Source organism: Daldinia childiae (genome assembly GCF_008694065.1).
Source record: "Daldinia childiae strain JS-1345 chromosome Unknown Scaffold8, whole genome shotgun sequence".
Classification (NCBI taxonomy): domain Eukaryota; kingdom Fungi; phylum Ascomycota; class Sordariomycetes; order Xylariales; family Hypoxylaceae; genus Daldinia; species Daldinia childiae.
Window position 1 is genome coordinate 744,471 of NW_022984649.1, and position 18,499 is coordinate 762,969.

Sequence of the window (18,499 nt, forward strand, 5' to 3'; positions counted from 1 at the left end):
TACTCTTTTACACTTGGATTGTGTGACTATAGATGACTAGAACATGGAAGTAAATTGTAGAACTAGTTAAAAGGAAAATTGACTATGGTGGTGATAGATTTGACGTCAGTCGCTTTGGATGGTATTGTTGAATGTGATTATGGTCAGTGCGACTTTAGACTCTGTTTGATTGATGGAGAATAAAGTGACGTTGGAGTAATTTTATCGAGATCCGATAAAACTCGAGGTCCACTACATATAGTTCGTTAAGGAACATACGTAATGTTCCTTCCCGAAAGGAACCAAGATTTCGGGTTAGGCGTTGCCAACACGGAAGGAGGAAGGAGATTGATTCCATTAAATTGTCCTTCTTAAGTCTAAGTGCCTTGCTTCCCGAAACTTTCCAGCCACCCTTAAAAAAAAGGTCATCCATCTCCAGCCTCATGGATTTATCCCGGCACAGCTGTTCCGGGTACGTCAGGTCCACTTTGCTAAGCCAAACCAGCTAAACCAGCTTTTATGAGCCACTTGGCTTGGCGCTATTTGAGTCAACTAAGCTCTATTAACTTTAGCGTGGGACACCGTTGGTCGCATCTTAACGTCGCAACGCCAGCGGTCAGTAGTTTTGACCTACCATATGCCAATACCAATGCCAATATCGTTTGCTATGGACTCACATGCACATACACATAATTCATATTCGTATTCAAGGTCTAGACCCTGTTTGTTCCACTATCTTCCATTTCCTGGCAGGTGTTGTTCACATCTGTCGTATTTCTTTTCAGTCGGAGATGACGATGATGTATCGGCGTAGTGTTACCCATGCTGCTATGCTGCCATGCTGCCATGTTGCCATCTGCCACGATCTTACGTGGGCCATGAATATATTGGGTGGTTGGATCTCTCTTCTTTTTCGTCGCTCCCTAAACTTCCCTTGCTTTCTCATTGCTATTCTTACCTATACCAGTTGAGTCACTTGCATATTTTCTGCAATCTGTAGAACCCTTCTTTTACCCTTTTGGCAAAAGATAATCTCCCTTTTGCGCATAACGTCGTACAATACTATACATACACCGTTACTATTGAGGGATCATTTCGAGGATCGCTATAGCACTACCCATGATCTACTTTCTTTACCAGTGTAACCAATAATTTGAGCGTTGACTCGGAGTTCTGACATCTGTTTCTCTCCCTCAATACACACACCATCCCCGTATCCTTGTAGATGCATGCTTCAGCTGTCATGGCTTCTTCTATTTGGAGATGCGCAATATTGGCCTCTGTGCTGTTCTCAGGCCGAAGTGTAGCCCAGACATACACATCATGCAACCCTCTGAGTTCAAGTAAGTCAACCTTCCTAGTCTCCCAAGTTGGCACTTCAATGGCTTACACCTCTTAGCCTGCCCCGCGGATACCGCCCTTGGCATGGCCATAGACGTCGACTTTACGCAAGGAGAGGTGAACTCCTTCACCACATCAGGCGGCCAACCCACATACGGCTCCGACGGCGTAACGTTTACGGTAAGACAGAGCGGCGATGCGCCCCAGCTTTCTTCTGTCTTCTACATCATGTTTGGTCGAGTCGAACTTAGCTTGAAAGCTGCCCCTGGCGCCGGCATCGTGTCTTCCTTCGTATTACAATCCGACTGTCTCGACGAGATCGACTGGGAATGGCTGGGGGCCGACTCGACCGAGGTACAATCCAACTATTTTGGAAAGGGGATAACTGCTTCCTATAACCGTGGGCAGTTTCATGAAATGGGAAACAACCAAGGTGGTTTCGTTACCTACGTGATAGATTGGACAAGTGATCGAGTTGTCTGGACCGTGGACGGAACCGTGGTGCGGACGCTCCAAGCTTCGGAAGCCGAACAGGGCCAATACCCTCAAACGCCAATGCAGGTTAAATTCGGCGCATGGTCTGGGGGCGACTCTAATAATCCCCAGGGCACGATCGACTGGGCGCGCGGTCCTACCGACTACTCCCAGGGGCCGTTTAGCATGAGCGTAAAGAGTGTCAAGGTGACAGATTACAGCACAGGTCACTCTTATACTTACGGTGATACTTCCGGCTCATGGCAATCCATCCAGGCGGACGGCGGCCAAGTCAATGGTAATTTGGGTAACGCCGGCACTTTAACTAGCACTGCGGTTGCGAGCGGTTCGACTGCGACCGGATCGGCTAATGTTCCTGCCGGAGGCATAGGAGGTTCAGATAACCAGGGCTCAACCTCCTCTAATAACTTACCCGAGGGTTGGGTTATGACTTCGGAGGGGAAGATAGTACCATCAAGTTCAACTATCTTACGTATGTTCATAGGTCCCTCCCCCGCCGCCCAGATATGAGACTAACATGTATATTCTTTAGGCCCTACGTACCACTTCATCTTTATCTTCACCCTCTGCGCCATCTTAGCGAGTAGCCGAAGGTTTTGGCCTTGAAGCACTGCGGTATGACAACTGCGCTGAGGTAGACAGCGGAGTAAGAAACGACGAAAAGCAAAATAAGTGTTATTATGAGGATGACTTCTTATGAGTAGGGGATTTTACGTTTTACGGCCGGGTGCGTCACAAGTTCTCCTGAATCGGAGACCGCAAATAAGTAGACATATGCTTTAGTCCTGGGACTAGGGAACGTGTCCGCGCAGGTTTACGGTTACGTCTATCAGCAAATCAACTGGCCAATCGATACGAGCGTATTAACCCCAGCCCGACGTACCTGAGGCACCTGATTCTGTCCAGTCGAAGACCATCGCGGCGACCGGGACGGAAAGGCCGTACGTATGCAAGGATAACTGCCTCTTCGGGATTTGCGCTTTAAAGAGCGCAATCGCAGTATCAGCCTGGGTAGTCAAAGATTCACCGCCTCATCACCGGGCCTTTCGGTACCTTAACGCCGGAATATGGGCCGTCGTCGTAAAGACCAGACCAATAACTAGGCTAATACCCGTTAACTACCTAGCTATCTAAGAAGGATCCCTCTTTCTCAAAGCACTATTTATTCCGAATTTTCGATATTTAGGAACATATTTTCCTTACTCATACATAGCTTACTATGAGCAATTTGTAATAATTATAGGTAGAAGCACCTATGGAAGTAAAATAGACATCGACTCGGGTCACGGGATAGGGAAACATTGGCGTTGGCATCTGCAAGTAAAGGGCGTATAATGGAGCAAACAAGCAGCAAAAGTCTAGACTTGATATGATGGATGATCGTTATAGATAAGATATGACAAGGCATCATACATAGGGCGTCACATGCATTATTATGAGTTAGGAAAGCATAGTTTTTTTTTAGCATAGTTATAGTTATAACTACCTAGATAGGTCAGGAAGGTGAGTATTATAACGTAATAGATGATCATATCTTTTATAATTCCGATGTGAATTAGCCTAACCTTAGTACGTTATTCTCGCATTGGTATTTGGAGATAGTTACGAGATAGAAATACTCTAGTAGGTACCTAGGTAATTAGTAATTACGTATGACCTAAAACGTCAATAGGTGGTATAAACCGGGGAATGGTATTGGTTAGTTAAGGCCGGCTACAATCGGCCGGAGCCCCACTATCGTCCCCCGTTATCGCACCGAGGCCCGTTATGAGTGCGAGTGTGACTCGGTGAACAAAGGGAAAGCCGCAATTATGACAACAACTTTTCGACCACGAGTCTATAATTTTCGGGTCTCTTAGGTAATCATTAATTTGATGCCTGTAATATATCTTGTAACTTTAGAATTCTTTGCTCCTGGACATAATGGCGAGACTTAGCTGCAATCCTTATCGCACCCTCTCGTCGTCGTCGTTGTTACTTGTTCGTTCGACTCGACGCTTTGTACCGGCTTCTAGAAAATACTTGTTCTCTACTAATTCCCAGCACCGTCGGTATTCAAATATTGCAAGCGAGATGTTGGTGGAGAAGGATCCTGTTGCTGGCCAGCAGGCCCACGACCGGCTGACGATCGATGGTATCAAGGAGCGGAGGGCAAGGGCAGGCAAGCTATATGCTCCCACGGCGTCTTATTCGGATAGTGACATGTTCAAGTCTCCTGTGAGAAAACTCGCTGTCTTCCTGTCTTATGCCGTATCTACCTGTTTTATCTGCTAGAGTTTTTTTTAACTGACGTTTGGTATGGATGTTGCGGTATAGCAAGCGCCTGATAAGCCCAAAGCAAAACGATGGGATCGTAAGTCAACTTTACCCATCCACTCCCTCTCGCTTATATAGAAATAACGTCTTAGCTCTCTAACACTTACCCCCATTAGACCGTCTTAGCCAAGAGTCTATCGCCCGGGAAGCCTGCGTGCTCAAGCTGGCAGCCAAGCACCTCAAGAAGCCCGGGCTCATCTCCCTCGGCGGCGGATTGCCGTCGGCGGAGAACTTCCCTATCGACTCCCTGAGCATGCACGTGCCCACACCGCCTCACTTCACTGAAGCAGAGACGGCCTTGTCGGGCCAGGATGTCAGGATAGGCAAGTATGATGTTGCGAAGGACGAGAACGGCGGCGTGTACGATCTGTCTATCGCCATGAACTACGGTCAAGCCATTGGCTCCGCTCAGCTGTTACGTTGGGTCACCGAGCACACAGAGCTTGTCCACCGCGACCTGCCGTACTCGGACTGGCGATGTGCCTTGACCATCGGGAGCACGGGGGCCCTCGAGCAAGCGCTGAGAATGTTCTGCGATCGCGCGAGAGGAGACTCGATACTCACGGAAGAATACAGTTTTTCAACAGCCCTCGAAACCACGGCTCCCCTGGGAATCAAGGTATTCGGCGTGCGTCTGGACGGACAAGGTCTGCTGCCCGAGAGCATGGACGAGATCCTGTCGTCCTGGGATGAGAAGTCCAGAGGCGCCCGGAAACCCACCTTGCTGTACACGGTGCCCTCGGGGCAAAACCCCACCGGCGCAACGCAGAGCGAACAGCGCCGCCGGGATATCTACGCCGTGTGCCAGAAACACGACGTCTACATCCTCGAGGACGAGCCGTACTATTTCCTGCAGATGCAACCGTATACCGGGCCCAACACCCCCGCCGTCCCGGCCCCCGCTACCGTCGACGAATTCCTCGACAACCTGGTCCCTAGTCTGCTCAGCATGGACGTAGACGGGCGAGTGATGCGCTTGGACTCGTTTAGCAAGGTGGTTGTTCCGGGGTCGCGGGTCGGCTGGATTACCGCCAGCGAGCAGATCGTCGAGAGGTACATCCGGCACGCCGAGTGTTGCAGCCAGGGCCCCAGCGGGATCGCCCAGATCCTCATGTATAAGCTCGTGGATGAGACGTGGGGACACGAGGGATATCTGAGGTGGCTGATGCACATGCGGCTCGAGTACACGCGACGAAGGGACACGATCCTGGCTGCGTGCGAGAAGCATCTCCCTCGCGATATCGTGAGTTGGGTTCCGCCGGCTGCGGGTATGTTTGTAAGTTACCCCCTCCCCCCTATTCTCCTATTCTCTCCCCCCTTTACCATGTCACCCCCTTACCCCCTTTTCACACCCACAACCCCTCTATATCATAACTACCTAGATAACTAACAAACACCCCCCCCTTCCCCCCTTACAGCTCTGGCTCCAAGTCGACCACACGCAACACCCACAAGCCACCACCAAATCCATCCTCGAGATCGAAGAAGAAATCTTCAACTCGTGCATCGACAAGGGCGTCCTCGCCATCCGCGGGTCCTGGTTCCGCGCCGAGCGCGACCAGCCGCCCAGCGGCCTATTCTTCCGCACCACATTCGCCGCCGCCTCCGAGGCCGCTATGGACGCCGCCATCGAACGCTTCGGCGCTGCCGTGCGCGAGAGCTTTTCTACCACCACCACCAACGGTCACTAGGTACCTAAGTAGGGAAATCGCACTTGTTCTTGGCAAGATTTACTTTAGGTTAGGTTAGGTTAGGTACTTACTAGCTGCCGTTGGAGTTGGAGTTGGAGTTGGAGTTGAAGTCGGAGTTGGAGCCATGATACCTGCAATACATACATACTTAACCCCCCTTAGCCGTGTAATTAGATACCTACCTACCTCCTATACATACATCCATCCATCTACATAGCTACCAAAGTACACCCTATCTACCTACCTAGAGGCTTATATCTGACGGACCTTTAAAAAGGCGGTAACATAGCATGCAGGCCTTCCAAAAAAAAAAAAAAAGAAACCCCCTCCCCCCCTTTTTTTTTTCCAAAGATTTCTTTTTTCTTTTTTGAGCCGCATAGGATTCGCATAGATAGGACAGGACATGGATGGACGGGAATGGAAGACCTCTAGCTGGCTCTAGCTCATGCACGTTATACCGGCGAATCATATACAGGTGGCTTGCATGACGTATGGGCTGCTGCAGTGTGAAAGATCCAATATATCGAATTCATCTGTATGGTCGGGCGCTTCATATATGCTTAGCTGGTGTGTAACGAGTAAGCGCATATATTGATTCCGTCATGTTCTGCCTAGTTGTGAACAAGGCTAGATAGGCTATTACTTGCCTAGATACTACCCAGCCATATTGCTCTACCATATTGCCCTACCATTATTTTACAACAAATCCATTTCGAATAGCCTCTCAGTACATATGTAATAATTAGATCTTAACTACATGCATAATCACTACTACGTATAGTTGTACGAGTAGGTAGGTAGGTATTGCTTCGCAAATTTAGTCCAAGATGAGGAAATTAATAATGCATCGTATTTCTGTCCGTCTAGAATTACTCTAGTAGAAATGACACAAATCGAATTGTCCATGAACCGACCCCGACACTCGCACCCCCCGGAATGCACCGCGCCATGCTAAAGTACCTGGCTCGTCCGATCATGCTCGTCGATCGTAGCTGGTCATGCTGTAGAAGTGTTTTTATGCCTCCTCTCACAAGTCCTTACGCCTTCTTCCTTTCCCCCGGTCTGCTTCTGAGACCTCCATCCCCGGCTGTCATCTCTTTTCTAGGTCTCTCTAACCATCGAACGCCATTAGCGGGATGTGTACTATACAATAAATATACTGATGATGATGCGCCAGAGTAATAATAATAGATAGATAGCTCATCGCTTTAAAATTCCCAGTGATCGTCGTCCTCTACCGACTTGATAGCCCAGTTGAACTTCTCACGCAGAGTCTTAGAGAAGAACTTCTCAATAGGAACGTCAAACTTCTTGGCGAAGACAACGGTGAGACGGGGATCGATGTAGTTCTAGACACCAAGTTAGCATCCGCTTTAACCAAAGCATGTCTCTAATATAACTTACGATCTTGGAAGTGCCGAGAGCAACCTCCTTGTTGCCATCACGGTCGGCAGCTTGAAGCTCCAGGGTTCTGATACGTTCTTCTATCTTCTGGATGTTGCTTTCAATCTTCTCAACAGTCGGACCTCTTCCTTCGGCTTCCACCTTCTTAGTCTTATTCTCTTTCTTGAATTTCTTCGCTAGTTCATCTGCAGCTTGGAGGCGCTCCTTAAGCTCCTTATCAGGGAAAGGCTTCTCGCCATCCTCCTGGCGCTTTTGGTTGTCTTTCTCAAACTTCTTTTGAATCTTCGTTCGCTGCTCTTCGACTAAAAAGTTCTGATGCTCTAGGATCCAAGCTTCGTTGAGATCCGAGTCCATTTCGAAGAATTCAGCGCCCTTCTTTTTCTTCTGTTTAGGGTCCACATCTAGGAGCATCAGCTTGTTTCGCCACTTTTGATACTTAAGGCCCTTGATTCGATCACCAAGCTTTTCCATTTGAGCTTCATGGCTTGCGCCGACAGTCCGCTTGTGATTACAAAGAATAGCAACCTCCCGATTGCAATCGTTGTATAGTTTGATCTTCTCTGCCATGGTAGAATCTGAGACCTTTAAGTCCCTGAGTAGGTTCGACATGGTGTAAGAAGCATTATAGGTACGGAAGACTTTCGCTGTCAAGCCAGCCATATAAGAGGAAAGATGCTTGTTCAGCTGCGCAGTTGTTAGGCGATCAAAGATATCATCGCCCTCCTTCTTCGGTGGCTTCTTGAATACTCGAAGGTTTTTAAACACTTGTCGGTCAACCGTGACCTCATCGTAGAATCTAATACTGTCTTTACCCAAGAAATCGAAAATGACGGTATTAGGCTCTTGGAGGGTGACATGTTCGTATTTGAGCGAGCAACAACCCACTGTCTCGGCCTCATTCTCGGTGTCTTTTTCGTTACCAGCTCTCAGAGCAAACTTGTCAATCAGGTAGACTGCTGTGGCTCGCTGACGGTCAGCCATGGCTTCTGCCTTCAGATCCTTTGTATAGTCCTTGCGGATCCTTGCGATATGCTTCTTCAACTCTCGAGCTTTTTCGAATTTCTTGAAGTCACTCTGGCCCTTGACAGCACTGGTCGCACCGAGCATGACATACTTGTATGAACCATTGATGTTCTCTTGCCACATTGCCAACCATGTGGCTTTGTTGTCGTGCTGAACAGCCTTCCATTTGTGGCCATCAGGTGGGACCGGGACCATTGCGTTCTTGCCGATGTTGATGGTAATTTGTTCAGGCATAACTCGTTTCTTGACTTTACCAGTCTTGGGATGCTCGCCACGACCACGGAACAGCCCAGGAGGTTCGACTCGGAAGTTGCCGACTTTTTCTTTGCGACCATCCCATTTGCAGTACATATACGGGGCTTCGGCCTTATCCCTCTCCGCCTTCTCCGCCTTCTTTTCGGCAGACGGGCGAGCTTTCTTCGCCTCGTTCTTGGCATGATAATAATCGAAGATGGGTTTGAAGTCTAGCTTGGAAAACTCTTTGATGTTGACCTTGTTGCCTTTTCGATCTGTTGCTCCGCCTGTTTTGTCGAGCACCTCCTTGAAATCGCTAAAGAAATTCTTTTGGAAGGTAGGATTCTCAACGTTGTGGGTTGAGTTGAGCATCGATCCGAAAAAACCAGCAACTTCTTCAGCTTCAACATGAAGATTTACCGGAGTGCCATCGTAAATGAGCCTCACATCTTTTGGAAGGGGTTCGTAGGCTGGGGGAAAGAGAACACCATTGTGCTCAAGAGTAGTCCACTTGACACTATCATCCTCTTTCTTGGGGGCGTCCCACCAACGGTACTCTTCTTCCTCATCATCACCTTCGGCTGGCTCTTCGCTCACCTCCTTCTTGGCTTTCTTGGCTGGAGTTTTCTTAGCTGGGGTAGACTTCTCAGCCTTCACATTAGCCTTGCCAGGAGCGGTCTTTGCCTTCTTGCGAATAGGCAAATCCGAGTCAGACTCTTCTTTCTTGACGCCGTTAGCCTTCCCCTTTCCATTGACGCCGTTGGATGGTCGCTTTCTCCCCTTGGCACCTGCTAAGGGTACATCATCATCAGACTCATCCTTGACGGCCTTCTTTGGAGTAGGTTTCTTCGATTTAGAAGCGCTCGCATTGATGGCCTTTGCTTCCTTTTCAGCATTCTTTTCGATAGCCTTCCTCTTAGAAGCAAGTTTGGCATTCAGCGGCTGGTCATCGTCCGAATCTTCCATCATAGCAGTCTCATTAGCAGCAGGTGGTAGCTTAGTCTTCCTCTTGCTGAGAATCTCATCGTCGGAGTCGTCGGGAACAACTTTTCTTTGACGCTTCGCCTGATTTAAGGGTTAGTACAGAGGCTTTCTACACTGCGGCACGGTTCCGGTGTAAACAAATCCGAACATACCAATCGCCCATCTTCAGACTCTGACGCGTCCTTATAGCTCACGTTATTGGTAGAAACCCTCGACTTGCGCTTTCCATTGCCGTTTGTTTGCGGAGACATATTGTTGACTGGCCCGTTGCGAATGGACACAGGAGCAGGCTTGGGTTTGGTAGCGCTGTGGTTCATGGCTTTACCTCCGGTCTTGGAATTACTCGAGGTCGAGACTAAAATATCGGAAGGCGCGTCAGTAAAAGCGAGGCTGGAAGGAACTAAAAAGGCAGGTAGATAGGTCCGAGTTTGATAAGTGAATGAAGGAGTATGAATTTAGTATGATGGGACGGCGCAAGGCAAGTGACACCAGTACGACAGACTACCTAGATCAGTCACAAGTAAAGAAAGTCGACTTACGATGGCCGTTGGTGCGAGCCAGAGGCATGTCGTCGTCAGAGTCGGACATGTTGGGGGCGTAACGTCGGCGTCGGGAAGTCGCGAGTGCGTGGTGTTGACTTAGCAGGGGATTCGGGTAAGAATTTAGGATTCGAGAGGTAAAGGTGCGAATAAAGAGAGCGCGAAAGATGGGTTTAAAGTGAATTTTTGCGATATTGATTTGTAGGAAGGGTGGACCACACCGTAGTGCACCACCCTATTCTATAAGATAGAGAGGACAAACAAGCAACGAGAGTGAAGAAGGGGGAGAAATGGTGAGATTAGAAGGGGAAAAAGTCAGAGACGACGAGTGTGAGGACTTGGAAAAGAAGGCTTCATTGGAAAGTCTAGCCCGTTAGCCACAGGTTGAGTCCGCTGCGGATCCTATTGGCCAGGTGTTGTCCTTATGAGTGGAGAAGAGATGAGTAGGGACTGGGTAGGAAGAATCCAAAGAATGCCCTACTGCTGCGGCCGGGCTGGTCTGTTGCTACGTGCTGAACTGCTGGCTGCTGGGCTTGCTGGGCTTGCTCAGTGCTGGCCTTGCTGCATGTGGTATGTAGAAAGTAAAGGAAAAAAAAAATTGTTAGTGAACCTGGTAAAGAAGAGCCCAAAATGGCTTAGAGCAAATAGAAAAATGATTAGATAATATTAATATAGGCTGCATGAGATGAGTCGCTTCCGAATTAGTACATACATCTTAGGTTAGGTACGTCCGTATGTATGGATGGGATCGTGATTACTTGTACATGTACCGTGCGCAAGGACCACCAAATAGAAGTTACCAGCTAGCCTGCTTAAGAAAAACAAAAAAGATACAAAATACATGTAGATTAATTTGCTTGGCAAGAGGTACAGACTTACCTACATTGTACCTTAAGTACCTATGTACCTAGTAAAGCGGTTCGTTTTGAGCCGAGAAATTTCCGGACGTGGGAGAAAGCCGCAAGTGTGGCCCGGTCGGGAACTGCGAGGAAAGAAGCTTTTGGTTGGAAAAAGAGATCAAATCGAATCTCCATCGAAATAATTGTTCCCCCAGAGTCAACAATTGATTGCGCCCCCCCCATCGCATCGCAATCAATCCTTATCTAAGGGCTTAGGACACGACTCACCCTTCAGTTCTTCAAGATGCTTTCAAGGGTAGCACGACCGGCTCTGAGAGCTGGAGCTGCGGCTATTCCTGCTCGGTACGTCGGATCTTGAAGTGGGATGGAATTATATGAGGCAATTCGTCGACTACCCTCAAAATACATCCCTCGATCACGTCTCTAAGAATTAAGAATTTTATAAAGAAAGACGTACTAATAGTTGAATTGGTACAGTGCCGTCAACAATGGAGCAGCTGGCTACGCTACCCTTCGAGAAATCGAAGGTCGTCTAAAGTCTATCAAGAATATCGAGAAGATCACCAACACCATGAAGATCGTGGCCTCCACCAAGTTGACCCGTGCCCAACGTGTCATGAACGACTCTCGAAAGTACGGCCAGACCTCCAACGAAGTCTTCGAATCCGCCGAGACTAAGCCCCTCGAGGGTGAGGGCAAGAAGACCTTGTATATCGTGTGCAGCTCCGACAAGGGTCTCTGCGGTGGTGTTCACTCCGGTCTCTCGCGTTTTATGCGCCGACAACTAGCTGCCAACGATCAACCTGCCGATCTAATTCTCATCGGAGAGAAGTCCAGGGCCCAGCTCAGCCGTACGAATGCCAAGGACATCGTTCTCAGCTTCGCCGGTATTGGAAAGGATATCCCGACCTTCGCCGATGCCCAGGCCATCGCCGACCAGGTTACGCAGCTTCCTACCGACTACACTGACATCAAGATTGTGCACAACAAGTTCATCAACGCTACCAGCTACGAACCCATAATCATCGAGGCTTTCTCGGAGGAGGCCATTGCCAACTCCCCCAACTTCTCTGCCTTCGAGGTCGACGAGGAGCTTCTGTCTAACCTCCGGGAATACGCCCTAGCTAACTCTCTCTACTGGGCTCTTGCCGAGGGACACGCCTGCGAGATCTCTGCCCGACAACAGGCTATGGATGTAAGTTTAAACCGTCAAACTCAACCTTATCAAACTATCAAGCCTCCCCGCCTCTAACCTTCTTTATAGAACGCCTCCAAGAACGCTGGTGAGATGATCAGCAAGTACCAGATTCTTTTCAACCGAACTCGTCAAGCCGTCATTACAGGCGAACTAGTCGAAATCATCACTGGTGCCACCGCCTCGGAGGACATGTAGAGCGGCGGGTGATAGAAAAATAGATGGGGTGGTGAATAATCCAATCGCATCTTCCCTTTGTATCAAAGTACCCTAAGCAAAACCTCGGCGCTGTCGCCTTGGATGTATCAATTCAATGAACTAGTTCCTCAGCCCTACTTGCCTTCTTTATCCTCTTTGTTTTATGTGACGCAGTTTTGCATCCGACTGAAACGTCAACTTGCCCCTGAAGCAGTGCTTAGAGGCTTTCTACGTGAGTTAGCTGCAGTGTATATTCACCTAAACTACACTGACCGTCCCCATTAATACGGTGAGGGGGTAGATCATTACTACCAGTACCATATCATATAGAGATAGACAAGGTAGATAGACAAAGTACCTCCTATCATTTTCGACCACTCATGCTTCAAGCTCACCAAGACAAACCACCTACACAGCGGTAATTTAAACGACATCTAGTATATCAAGTGAAGCTGTCTATTTATCCCCCCCCTCCCCCCTACGCTTTGGAGTTTTTAGCCACTTAGTTGATATAATTTGAGATAGACACGTTTACCCCTGCGTCTTCAATAAACACCACTACCTCCTCAGGGCTACATCAACCAGCCGAGCCATGTCTTGGTTAACACGTCACATAGAAGCCCCAAGGTCCACAGATCTACTTGCTATCATCAATTTAGATACTCAAGCAATCCATAACAGATTCAGAAGCACCCTCCCGCCACGTTACCATGTATACCTAAGGTATCTACCTACTTTACTTTATACCAAACGGACTAACTACATGCATAGCTCTAGGAAACTAGGTACCTACCTACCTACCTACCTCTCAGAAACATGCAGCAGAGTTTGTGACATTACATTCCAACATGTTTGTCCACCCTGTAGTCTACAGGAGCAGTCCATATCATATCCTAGAGCTTCTACTAACTACCTAATGATATATTGAATACCTACCAACCTACCCTACCTAATATGCAAGTTTCCCAAACCACAACATCCACCTACCCTATCTGGCAGCTGCTACGTTAACTTAATAGTATACGGCCAGTCGCAGAAAATGATATAGCGCCTTTTCAGACTATTTAAGCATTATGTGTAAGGGTTCACGTTATCACTTGCCTGTCAATACATCCGACGGCTTCCTAGCCAAGGACAGCATCACTACCTAGGTATCAACTTCTCAGATTCCTAGTCCCTAAAGTCAATAGTCAAGTAATCTAACAAACCACGAATCCACGGCCTTACCTACTTCTGTCAGGAAATACAAGTCTATAATTTTCTCCAGGAGAAAATATGTGGGTATTATAATCCAGCTCAAGTCACCGGCATCACTACCTCTTAACGTTGAAGACACAAATCACAACTACACGCAAGCAAGAAATGAATATGATAAACGCATCGCAATAAACGTATTTCAGAAGCCCCGTGTTAGGCTCTTAGTAGAGCCTTTGGGCCTTAGCAACTATGTACTTCAGGAACCATCACACGCCGTCCCAACGCCCCCTATGACTACTTCCGATGCAAAGCCCGTACGCCAACGACAAACGTAAATATGCCTAACCCCTATACGCGCCAGCCGGTAGGCCAGCGCCTCCTAGTAAATCTTTTTGTACAACTCCTACCCCTCTGAATAGAGGTATTATCCCAGAGTTTTGGTTATGTATAGGTACCTAACGTATGTATGTAATCGAAAGAACTTGGAGTGGACGTATTACCCTAGCTCCAAAGTTTTACTCCTCCATGTCGATATCACTTCCCTCACTCTCAGCATAGTTGCTGACCTTAGCGCGTCTCCGTTCCCTTCCGCTCTCACTAGTAGGGCTTCCCTCGTCCTCGAACACGAGCTTATGGTCTTTTTCATATTCGCTTCTTACTATGGGGTAACGCTGATCCCATTCCTTGATCTTCGCTTCCCAGGCCTTTAATGCTTCATTATACTTCTGCTTTTGATCGGACGCTTGATCTTCAAACGGTTTTCGATCTTCAGGAGTCGCCTCCTTCCACATTTTACTTGTCATGACTCGTACTTCGTTTGGACCCGGCTTGCCCTTGCCAGCTCGGCGGCCCTCTGCACACCGCTTGCGTGCCGCCTCGAAGAACGCCTTACTATATAGAAGATAGGCATTTCCCGCAACTTTCTGGGGTCGCCAAGGTCGCTCCCCGATTGCCGCTATGACATGTCGCCAAACTGCGGCCTCATACTCATCAATGCGAGCCTGTTTGTTGGATTTGGGGGAGATGGCTGATGGACCATCTCCAGGCTCCTTGCGCTTCAACCCCTGGGAAGAGAAAGCGGACTCTTTACGTGGTATCAGCGGAGTGGGGACCTCGATTTGGCCGATCATAGCATCGATTACTTCCGACGCTACGCGTAGTCCAGATAGGTATGCGCCATGTACTGTAGCAGGGTGAGTCTCGGTTGTATGCTCGCCTGCGAAGAATAAGTTGCCAACTGATTTAGCCATCGTTTGATAGTCGTCCGGACGCATCGAAGGGCCGGCAGAGGAATAAGACCCTCGAGCAAATTTGTCAGAACCCCAGCGTGTGACGATCGAATGGATCGGTTGGGGAACTTTAGCACCATATACGCTCTGAAGGACCTCGGTGGCTTCAGCTACGAGCTCGTCATTGTTGGAATGTTCAGTATCAAAGCCAGCATCTCCAGCCATTAGTCCAATAAGTACTGGGATGCCACTTGTATTTGACGTGTTAAACCACTGGAAGCAACGCCCACGCTGTGAAGTGTACTCAGACTGCTTGAGGCTATGGCGAGAGTTTGGAGTTCGTAGGCAACCGAAGATGTCTCTGCTCGTATCCCAAAAAGCCTCTGCGTAGACTAGAATGATTTTGTTAAGAATACCGTAACCCAAGCGACTAATAGCGCCTGCTTTGGAAGGCGGCAGGGGAGGGTTGAATTCAACATTGCCATGCTTGAGAACTCCGAGAGGAATCGTAGAAACCACATAGTCTGCCTCAAAGGTCGAGCCATCTTCGCATTCGACACGTGCAGCTTTTAGTCCATCGGGATCGTAGAATATTTGTTTAACGCTAGTATTCTTCCGAACGTCTAATCGCGAAGGCATATTTGCCAGACCCCATGCGACATCTTGGTAGCCACCAACCACCATTGTGTGTTTACCTTCCCACTCGTTACCAGCATCGATATCCCAGCCTCCGATGCTCAGTTGATTATAATTGGTTGCGTTGCTATACTCGAGATTGGCTATGTGCCAATTCATAAGTCGAAAGTCTTGGGGCGTAAGATCAACGATATTCTTGTACTGCGTAATCGCCTCGTCCATGACAGAGCCAAGGGTGGCATTAGGAGCTTTGGCTGCTGTCTCAAGGTCTAAATCATAGTCCTCAGTCACATGTTCCTTGAGCGCCCAACCCATCAGATGCGCTTTAAAGGCTGCCTTGAGGGTAGCTGGGGTGCCCGGCTTGACATGGGTTCTACCAGTTGCTCGGTCCGTAGAGACGGGGACGAGACTGATCTGAGGCCCTAAGCTCTGCTCTGAGACCGGTGGTGCCTGCGGGAGAGCGGCCGTTGCCTCTTCAACCTGAGCGATAGTCTTTTGACCTTCAGATGAACTATCCCGACCTTCATCCATCAGGTCCTTGTTGCCTTCAATGAGTTTGGACGGCGGGTTCTTAAACTTATAGTCGCTTACTCGTTCAAGACAATCGTTGTAAAGCTTTTCGACAAGGCGATCCCGTACATCGTCCACAGCCTTGCCATTGGCGTCGTAGAGGGTGGTGTCAGGTCGTAAAGCATAATAAGGCAAGGCCATCTGTCCTCTCACTAAAATATTTAGTGGATTACCTCGCTCGAATCCAGTGATAATCATGCCTCCACACTCTACACTATGCCGCCGGCCTTGAAATCCTATCAGATGTTGACTTTTGCTGCCATCAAGTGCACGTGAGTACACACGACCGCCTAGGCGATTTCGACCCTCGAGGACAATTATCCTCGGAGCTTCCTCTCCCAAATGCTGAAATCGTTTATCATATTGGCCAAATAAGCTCTCTAATTGCCTTGCGCACCCCAGGCCAGCCATTCCGGCACCAATGACAACTACTGTCTTTCCCTTTTTGCTCGTTTTGACGTTCGTCGGCCGCTTCTGAGCTGAGGAAACTTCTGCGCAGCCGAAGTTGATATATCCTGATCGAAGGAGCCAGTCATAGCATACGCTTGCAGCGTCGAACCATCTTGGATCTTTGGCACATCCAATAGCTTCTTCACGAGAAACTCCGATTCGAGGGTTATTCAACCATAATCGTAGGATCCCGTTTCGGATGTTCAGATAGGTAGTCACCTGAGCATGACTGAGATGATTTCTCAACATCAAGTACTCATCCTGATGTAGAGCATAAGGATTTAGTCGAGAAGACTCGGCTGCGGCTATGCATTGGTTGGCATACTCATGTGGAGAGATGTCTGTCGGGATAGATACTCGTGGTCGCACGTCGAATGGGCGTCTTTTTGCCTTAGTTGTGGTTTTATTGTCGATGTGGGTCATCAGCGGCTCTTGTAACGAACCCATGTCAATAGGCGTTGTCGCTTTACTTGAATGCGACGATGATGGTGGAGATGTCAATTCTGACTGATCTGACATGGTCGAAGTTGATGACCCGAATGAATTTCCAGAGTTCTCGTGAGCCTTTGAAGACTTGGAATTTATTGATGGTGATTGACTGTGATGAGACCTATTATCTGTTTAGGATATGGAAACATGGTACTAGAGTTTCGAGACTAATGGTGGGAGTGATTATTACGGATATATCACATGAGAGACTTACGCAGGATCTTGTCGTGATACAGGCGCAGAGGCCATATTATCCGAAGATACGTCCATACCGTCAATTCGAACAACTATTTCAGATTCTGTCTTCGGGGTGTCTCTTGAGGTAGATAGCCTGGGATTATATGATTTGAAGGAGTCCGCAAGGAGAGCTGCTGGAAGAGTTCTCGTGATATCAGCCGGAGAGGCAAGTATTGATTCTAGATGATGGTCCAATTCCTCTAAATCCATAAGAGGGCCCGACCCTATAAAATTACCCTCCTCCAACAAGACCTCCTGAGTGCTGCTCATAGCTGACGAGCTCAGATTCCGTGTTGGTTGGAGACATACACATGCATCGATATATGGGTATGAGCGAGGTCGTCCGGGATTCGTGTATGAGGAGTTTGGCCAAGACTCCCATTGAATAATCAAGTATCTCGTTTTAGATTGGTTGCAGGAAATTGACACTTAAATGTCATGCTGACTACCGCAAGTTATCGGCAACTTGGACTCTGGAGACTGGAGACTGGACTTTGGACTCTTGACTCTTGTGAACTCTAGAGAGTCTTGTTAGTCAACAGTGTACATACAAGAACCTTGCCTCATCAAATTTGGAGGTTTATTAAAGTATCGAATGATCACGCACAGTTAAAATAAGCGGGTCTCAGTACTGTACTCTTACGAGACATAAATCTCGACTCGATTATAATCGGTTATTGTTTTAGGTCTCGAAAAGATTGAATAATTGGAACCTATTATAATGATTCGAGAGGTGTTATTTTTGCATTGTGCATTGCATTAATAGAGGTTGGAGAGATTTCCTCGGTTTTTTTTATAACCCAATCTCGAAGGGGGAGGAGAGGGTAAGATTGATATGGACATTGGCGTATTAAGACATGTATGTATGTACCTACACAGAAATTCAAATCTGCATAAGTAATGCCATATAACTAAAAGCTCCTCCTAATCTTGCGCTAGCCGCTAAACTTACCCTTGCGGGCTTGCCCACTCTGCCACTCTGCCACTCTGCCACTTCAATTTTTTGGTCTTTTGGAGCCGGTGCTCCGTGCTCCCCGCCGCTACTGCACGTGATCCCCTAGTCTTCTGTGTCTATCTGTGTATTGACGTAAAATCGTTATCTACTTAAGGGTAATTGTTGATCTATAGATTCACTTATCTTCAACAATTGACCTTAGATATTCGTAGGCACCCGGTATCGTTTCCTAGTGTCGTATCGCGTCTATAAATCAGCGATGCACATAATAGTTATAGAATAAGTACAATGCTAAATATATCCTCAATTCGCATCCGCTAATATCCCTTGGGTCTAGATCTTAATAAACCTCATTCACCTTGCCAAGCATAGGTACCATTCATTATCCCCCTACTCGTTGGACCCAGCTATTATAAATACATAAATCAGAGCTATTCTTCCCATATGATCGTACGCTAGGATGCGGCTGCTATCATG

At 48.0% G+C, this 18,499-nt stretch overlaps 5 protein-coding genes across 5 annotated transcripts; 3 read left to right on the plus strand and 2 right to left on the minus strand.

Moving 5' to 3' along the window:
• Positions 1-1,222: 1,222 nt before the first annotated feature.
• Positions 1,223-2,421, plus strand: GL218_06967 (putative glycosidase crf1; the record flags this gene model as incomplete). The annotated part of the gene is made up of 3 exons (XM_033583705.1): positions 1,223-1,322; positions 1,379-2,287; positions 2,348-2,421. 3 exons carry the CDS (start codon positions 1,223-1,225, stop codon positions 2,419-2,421), a joined length of 1,083 nt encoding a protein of 360 aa, XP_033433162.1.
• A 1,317-nt stretch (positions 2,422-3,738) lies between these two features.
• Positions 3,739-5,822, plus strand: GL218_06968 (Aromatic amino acid aminotransferase C56E4.03; the record flags this gene model as incomplete). The annotated part of the gene is made up of 4 exons (XM_033583706.1): positions 3,739-4,032; positions 4,132-4,168; positions 4,248-5,407; positions 5,550-5,822. The coding sequence occupies 4 exons, from the start codon at positions 3,739-3,741 to the stop codon at positions 5,820-5,822; spliced, it is 1,764 nt and encodes a 587-aa protein (XP_033433104.1).
• A 1,208-nt stretch (positions 5,823-7,030) lies between these two features.
• GL218_06969 (DNA topoisomerase 1) lies at positions 7,031-10,055 on the minus strand (the record flags this gene model as incomplete). Its single annotated transcript, XM_033583707.1, has 4 exons — positions 7,031-7,171; positions 7,227-9,548; positions 9,620-9,867; positions 10,007-10,055. The coding sequence occupies 4 exons, from the start codon at positions 10,053-10,055 to the stop codon at positions 7,031-7,033; spliced, it is 2,760 nt and encodes a 919-aa protein (XP_033433103.1).
• Positions 10,056-11,149: 1,094 nt separating this feature from the next.
• Positions 11,150-12,259, plus strand: GL218_06970 (ATP synthase subunit gamma, mitochondrial; the record flags this gene model as incomplete). The annotated part of the gene is made up of 3 exons (XM_033583708.1): positions 11,150-11,208; positions 11,344-12,061; positions 12,131-12,259. The coding sequence occupies 3 exons, from the start codon at positions 11,150-11,152 to the stop codon at positions 12,257-12,259; spliced, it is 906 nt and encodes a 301-aa protein (XP_033433205.1).
• A 1,712-nt stretch (positions 12,260-13,971) lies between these two features.
• On the minus strand, positions 13,972-17,337 carry GL218_06971 (Lysine-specific histone demethylase 1A; the record flags this gene model as incomplete). Its single annotated transcript, XM_033583709.1, has 2 exons — positions 13,972-16,951; positions 17,045-17,337. The coding sequence occupies 2 exons, from the start codon at positions 17,335-17,337 to the stop codon at positions 13,972-13,974; spliced, it is 3,273 nt and encodes a 1,090-aa protein (XP_033433006.1).
• Between the last annotated feature and the right edge of the window lie 1,162 nt (positions 17,338-18,499).